Below are 7500 nucleotides of genomic sequence, written 5' to 3'. Positions count from 1 at the left end.
GGTCGTTTATTACCAAAGAAGTTGGTTCTAGCTGGCAGTTCCCCTTTAAATACGGGACCATGTAGGGCTGTGTAACTGGAAGCTTTAAATACGGGACCATGTAGGGCTGTGTAACTGGAAGCTTTAAATACGGGACCATGTAGGGCTGTGTGACTGGAAGCTTTAAATACGGGACCATGTAGGGCTGTGTAACTGGAAGCTTTAAATACGGGACCATGTAGGGCTGTGTGACTGGAAGCTTTAAATACGGGACCATGTAGGGCTGTGTGACTGGAAGCTTTAAATACGGGACCATGTAGGGCTGTGTGACTGGAAGCTTTAAATACGGGACCATGTAGGGCTGTGTGACTGGAAGCTTTAAATACGGGACCATGTAGGGCTGTGTGACTGGAAGCTTTAAATACGGGACCATGTAGGGCTGTGTGACTGGAAGCTTTAAATACGGGACCATGTAGGGCTGTGTGACTGGAAGCTTTAAATACGGGACCATGTAGGGCTGTGTGACTGGAAGCTTTAAATACGGGACCATGTAGGGCTGTGTGACTGGAAGCTTTAAATACGGAACCATGTAGGGCTGTGTAACTGGAAGCTTTAAATACGGGACCATGTAGGGCTGTGTGACTGGAAGCTTTAAATACGGGACCATGTAGGGCTGTGTGTCTGGAAGCTTTAAATACGGGACCATGTAGGGCTGTGTGACTGGAAGCTTTAAATACGGGACCATGTAGGGCTGTGTAACTGGAAGCTCCTGGATAACGTTTCCCCCTAGGTACAGCTTCCCCTCTCCCAGTCCTAACCTTAACCAGTAGTGGAGTAAATGCTAAACTGATCTAAGATCAGCTTCCAGGGACAACTTCTCCCTACACTGTAACTGAGAGTGGGACTTGGTGTAGGACTGCAATGACACACAGACAGACACCAGAGGGAGCCATCATATCGCATATGAGAAAGAGACAAAGTACTACAAAGGGTCTGGTGTATTCCACATTCTATCGATACAACAAAGTTACCTCATCTCACTCCCCTCATCTCACTCCCCTTACCCCATCTCACTCCCCTTACCCCATCTCACTCCCCTCATCTCACTCCCCTTACCCCATCTCACTCCCCTTACCCCATCTCACTCCCCTCATCTCACTCCCCTTTCCCCATCTCACTCACCTCATCTCACTCCCCTTACCTCATCTCACTCCCCTTACCTCATCTCATCTCACTCCCCTTACCTCACCTCATCTCACTCCCCTTACCTCACCTCATCTCACTCCCCTTACCTCACCTCATCTCACTCCCCTTACCTCATCTCACTCCCCTTACCTCATCTCATCTCACTCGCCCCAGTGACATGAACCTACCAGATGAGCTAAATGACTTCAACACTGAAGCATGCATGAGAGCACCAGCTGTTCCGGACGACTGTGTGATCACGCTCTCCATAGCCGATGTGAGTAAGACCTTTAAAACAGGTCAACATTCACAAGGCCGCAGGGCCAGACGGATTACCAGGACGTGTACTCTGAGCGTGCGCTGACCAACTGGCAAGTGTCTTCACTGACATTTTCAACCTCTCCCTGATTGAGTCTGTAATACCAACATGTTTCAAGCAGACCACCATAGTCCCTGTGCTCAACAACACCAAGGTAACCTGCCTAAATGACTACCGACCCGTAGCACTCACGTCTGTAGCCATGAAGTGCTTTGAAAGGCTGGTCATGGTTCACATCAACACCATTATCCCAGAAACCCTAGACCCACTCCAATTTGTATACTGCCCCAACAGATCCACAGAAAATGCAATCTCTATTGCACTCCACACTGCCCTTTCTCACTTGGACAAAAGGAACACCCTTGACTCGGTACCGGTACCCGCTGTATATAGTCTCCACATTGACTCTGTTGACTCTATTGCCCTCCACAAGTTTGCAGATGACACAACAGTGGTAGGCCTGATCACCGACAACAATAAGACAGCCCATAAGGAGGAGGTCAGAGACCTGGTAGCGTGGTGCCAGGACAACAACCTCTCCCTCAATGTGAGCAAGACAAAGGAGATGTCATGCCCTGATCAGTTTCACCTGTCCTTGTGATTGTCTCCACCCCCTCCAGGTGTCGCTTGTTATCCCTTGGTGTATTTATCCCTGTGTTTCCTGTCTCTCTGTGCCAGTTCGTCTTGAATGTTTTTCGCAGGTCAACCAGCATTTTTCCCTTTCTCCTGCTTTTTGCTATTCTAATTTTTCTAGTCCTCCCGGTTTAGACCCTTGCCTGTTTCTGGACTCTGTACCCGCCTGCCTGACCATTCTGCCTGCCTTGACCACGAGCCTGTCTGCCACTCTGTATCTCCTGGACTCTGATCTGGTTTTGACCATTTGCCTGTCCACCACCATTCTCTTGCCTTCCCCTTTTGGATTTATGCACATCGTAAGACTCCAACCATCTGCCTCCTGTGTCTGCATCTGGGTCTCGCCTTGTGTCATGATAGGAGGTGATAGTGGACTACAGGAAAAGGAGGGACGACCACTCCCCCATTCTCATCGACAGGGCTGTAGTGGAGCAGGTTGAGAGCTTCAAGTTCCTTGGGGTCCACATCACCAGCAAACTATCATGGTCCAAACACACCAAGACAGTCGTGAAGAGGGCACGACAAAACCTATTCCCCCTTAGGAGACTGAGAAGATTTGGCATGGGTCCTCAGATCCTCAAAAAGATCTACAGCTGCACCATCGAGAGCATCCTGACTGGTTGCTTCACTGCCTGGTATGGCAACTGCTCGGCCTCTGACCGCAAGGCACTACAGAGGGTTGTGCGTACGGCCCAGTACATTACTGGGGCCAAGCTTCCTGCCATCCAGGACCTCTATACCAGGCCGTGTCAGTAGAAGGCCCTAAAAATTGCCAAAGACTCCAGCCACCCTAGTCATAGACTGTTCTCTCTGCTACCCCACGGCAAGTGGTACCAGAGCGGCAAGTCATGAGATTCCTAAACAGCTAACCAAATAGCTTATTATCCATGCATAGTCACTTACCTCTACCTACATGTACATATTATCCCAATTACCTCAACTAACCTGTGCCCCCGCACATTGACTCTGTACCATAACACCCTGTATATAGCCTCCACACTGACTCTGTACCGGTACCCCCTGTATATAGCCTCCACATTGACTCTGTACCATAACACCCTGTATATAGCCTCCACATTGACTCTGTACCGGTACCCCATGTATATAGCCTCCACATTGACTCTGTACCGGTACCCCCTGTATATAGCCTCCACATTGACTCTGTACCGGTACCCCCTGTATATAGCCTCCACATTGACTCTGTACCGTAACACCCTGTATATAGCCTCCACATTGACTCTGTACCGTAACACCCTGTATATATCCTCCACATTGACTCTGTACCATAACACCCTGTATATAGCCAAGGTGACTCCCAACCAGCTAACTCTACCCTGTCCTGTCTGACCCCAACCAGCTAATTCTACCCTGTCCTGTCTGACCCCCAACCAGCTAACTCTACCCTGTCCTGTCTGACCCCCAACCAGCTAACTCTACCCTGTCCTGTCTGTCTGTCCCCCAACCAGCTAACTCTACCCTGTCCTGTCTGTCTGTCCCCCAACCAGCTAACTCTACCCTGTCCTGTCTGTCTGTCGCCCCCAACCAGCTAACTCTACCCTGTCCTGTCTGTCTGACCCCAACCAGCTAACTCTACCCTGTCCTGTCTGTCTGACCCCCAACCAGCTAACTCTGCCCTGTCCTGTCTGTCTAACCCCAACCAGCTAACTCTACCCTGTCCTGTCTGTCTAACCCCAACCAGCTAACTCTACCCTGTCCTGTCTGACCCCCAACCAGCTAACTCTACCCTGTCCTGTCTGTCCCCAACCAGCTAAGTCTACCCTGTCCTGTCTGACCCCCAACCAGCTAACTCTACCCTGTGCTGTCTGACCCCCAACCAGCTAACTCTACCCTGTCCTGTCTGTCCCCAACCAGCTAACTCTACCCTGTCCTGTCTGTCTGACCCCAACCAGCTAACTCTACCCTGTCCTGTCTGTCCCCAACCAGCTAACTCTACCCTGTCCTGTCTGTCTGACCCCAACCAGCTAACTCTACCCTGTCCTGTCTGTCCCCAACCAGCTAACTGTACCCTGTCCTGTCTGACCCCAACCAGCTAACTCTACCCTGTCCTGTCTGACCCCAACCAGCTAACTCTACCCTGTCCTGTCTGACCCCAACCAGCTAACTCTACCCTGTCCTGTGTGTCGTGTGTGTGTGTGTGTGTGTGTGTGTGTGTGTGTGTGTGTGTGTGTGTGTGTGTGCCAGTGTGTATTGTGTGTGTGTGTGTGTGTAGTGTGGGTGTATTTGCCAGTGTGTATAGTGTGTGTGTGTGTGTGTGTGTTTGCCAGTGTGTATAGTGTGTGTGTGTGTGTGTATAGTGTGTGTGTATGAGTGTGTGTGTGTGTGTGTGTGTGTGTGTGTGTGTGTGTGTGTGTGTGTGTGTGTGTTTGCCAGTGTGTATAGTGTGTGTGTGTGTTTGCCAGTGTGTATAGTGTGTTGTGTGTGTGTGTGTGTGTGTGTGTTTGCCAGTGTGTATAGTGTGTGTGTGGGTGTTGCCAGTGTGTATAGTGTGTTTGTGTGGGTGTTTGCCAGTGTGTATAGTGTGTGTGTGTGTTTGCCAGTGTGTATAGTGTGTGTGTGTGTTTGCCAGTGTGTATAGTGTGGGTGTTTGTTACCTGTAGACAGTAGTGTTGGGAAGTAATGATGAAGGCTTGTAGTCCTAGCGTAGTCTTCCTCAGTTCCTCTCTCAGTGATGTCAGCTGGTCCTCCTGCGCCACACAGCGATTCTGAAGCCTCTGGACCTATAACAATACCACAGTAACACATATGACTCTCATATACAGTAACATGACGATATACAGTAACATGATGATTTACAGTAACACATATGACTCTCATATACAGTAACATGACCATATACAGTAACATGATGATTTACAGTAACATGACGATGTACAGTAACATGACGATATACAGTAACATGACGATATACAGTAACATTATGATATACAGTAACATGACGATATACAGTAACATGATGATATACAGTAACATGACGATATACAGTAACATGATGATTTACAGTAACACGATGATATACAGTAACATGATGATATACAGTAACATGACGATGTACAGTAACATGACGATATACAGTAACATGATGATATACAGTAACATGACGATATACAGTAACATGACGATATACAGTAACATGACGATATACAGTAACATTATGATATACAGTAACATCATATACAGTAACATTACGATATACAGTAACATTATGATATACAGTAACACAATGATATACAGAAACATGACGATATACAGTAACATGACGATATACAGTAACATGACGATATACAGTAACACTATGATAAACAGTAACATGACGATATACAGTAACATTATGATATACAGTAACATTATGATATACAGTAACATGACGATATACAGTAACATTATGATATACAGTAACACAATGATATACAGTAACACAATGATATACAGTAACATTATGATATACAGTAACATTATGAATTATGATATACAGTAACATGATGATATACAGTAACATGACGATATACAGTAACATGACGATATACAGTAACATGACGATATACAGTAACACGATGATATACAGTAACACGACGATATACAGTAACATTACGATATACAGTAACATGATAATTTGTATTTGTTATTCACTGTGCCAATATAACAAAACAAATCTATTTTTTGAGCTTATCTATAAAGTCTATATTGTTGTAAAAGGACCCGCAAGTAAATATTTCAAGGTTAGTCTCCACCACAAATAACATGTGATTCGATACAGTAACATTATGATTTACAGTAACATGATGATATACAGTAACATTATGATTTACAGTAACACGATGATATACAGTAACATTATGATTTACAGTAACACGATGATATACAGTAACATGATGATTTACAGTAACACGATGATATACAGTAACATGATGATTTACAGTAACACGATGATATACAGTAACATTATGATTTACAGTAACACGATGATATACAGTAACATGATGATTTACAGTAACACGATGATATACAGTAACATGATGATTTACAGTAACACGATGCCATATACAGTAACATCTATGATTTACAGCTAACACGATGATATACAGTAACATTATGATTGTACAGTAACACGATGATATACAGTAACATTATGATTTACAGTAACACGATGATAGTACAGTAACATTATGATTTACAGTAACACGATGATCGATACAGTAACATTATGATGTATGGTGTTATGCTCTGGAGCTATGAAACAATTAAAGGATTACATTATTTTATCATTAAAGGTTCAACCGAAATTTGACTTCAGCTTTTAACCCAACCCTTCTGTAGTGGTGCGGGGGGCTGCCAAATTGGGCACCCGGGGAGCAATTAATTGCCTTGCTCCTGGGCAGAATGACACATTTTAATTACCCAACACTGTGATTTACTGGACCACACAGTAATATAACAACACAACATATCACACTGCAGTCACTGGACCACACAGTAATATAACAACACTATCACACTGCAGTCACTGGACCACACAGTAATATAACAACACAACATATCACACTGCAGTCACTGGACCACACAGTAATATAACAACACATCACACTGCAGTCACTGGACCACACAGTAATATAACAACACAACATATCACACTGCAGTCACTGGACCATACAGTAATATAACACAACACAACACAACACACTGCAGTCACTGGACCACACAGTAATATAACATCACATCACACTGCAGTCACTGGACCACACAGTAATATAACAACACAACACATCACACTGTAGTCACTGGACCACACAGTAATATAACAACATATCACACTGCAGTCACTGGACCACACAGTAATATAACAACACAACATATCACACTGCAGTCACTGGACCACACAGTAATATAACAACACAACACATCACACTGCAGTCACTGGACCATACAGTAATATAGCAACATATCACACTGTAGTCACTGGACCACACAGTAATATAACAACATATCACACTGCAGTCACTGGACCACACAGTAATATAACAACACAACACGTCACACTGCAGTCACTGGACCACACAGTAATATAACAACACATCACACTGCAGTCACTGGACCATACAGTAATATAACAACATATCACACTGTAGTCACTGGACCACACAGTAATATAACAACATATCACACTGCAGTCACTGGACCACACAGTAATATAACAACATATCACACTGCAGTCACTGGACCACACAGTAATATAACAACACAACATATCACACTGCAGTCACTGGACCATACAGTAATATAACACAACACATCACATCACACTGCAGTCACTGGACCACACAGTAATATAACAACACAACATATCACACTGTAGTCACTGGACCATA

At 44.8% G+C, this 7500-nt stretch overlaps 1 protein-coding gene across 1 annotated transcript in view; it reads right to left on the bottom strand.

Annotated features, from left to right (window-relative positions):
* Positions 1-7500, bottom strand: part of mtus2a (microtubule associated tumor suppressor candidate 2a) — a 143654-nt gene that overhangs the window by 17802 nt on the left and 118352 nt on the right. The window contains exon 9 of the mRNA XM_082957592.1: positions 4729-4854. Coding sequence (XP_082813718.1) covers positions 4729-4854 — 126 coding nt within the window. The remainder of the gene's footprint in view (positions 1-4728; positions 4855-7500) is intronic.

The sequence above is a fragment of the Salmo salar genome, chromosome 11, assembly GCF_965601325.2.
Source record: "Salmo salar chromosome 11, fSalSal1, whole genome shotgun sequence".
Taxonomy (NCBI): domain Eukaryota; kingdom Metazoa; phylum Chordata; class Actinopteri; order Salmoniformes; family Salmonidae; genus Salmo; species Salmo salar.
This window is presented reverse-complemented; position numbering and strand designations above follow the sequence as displayed.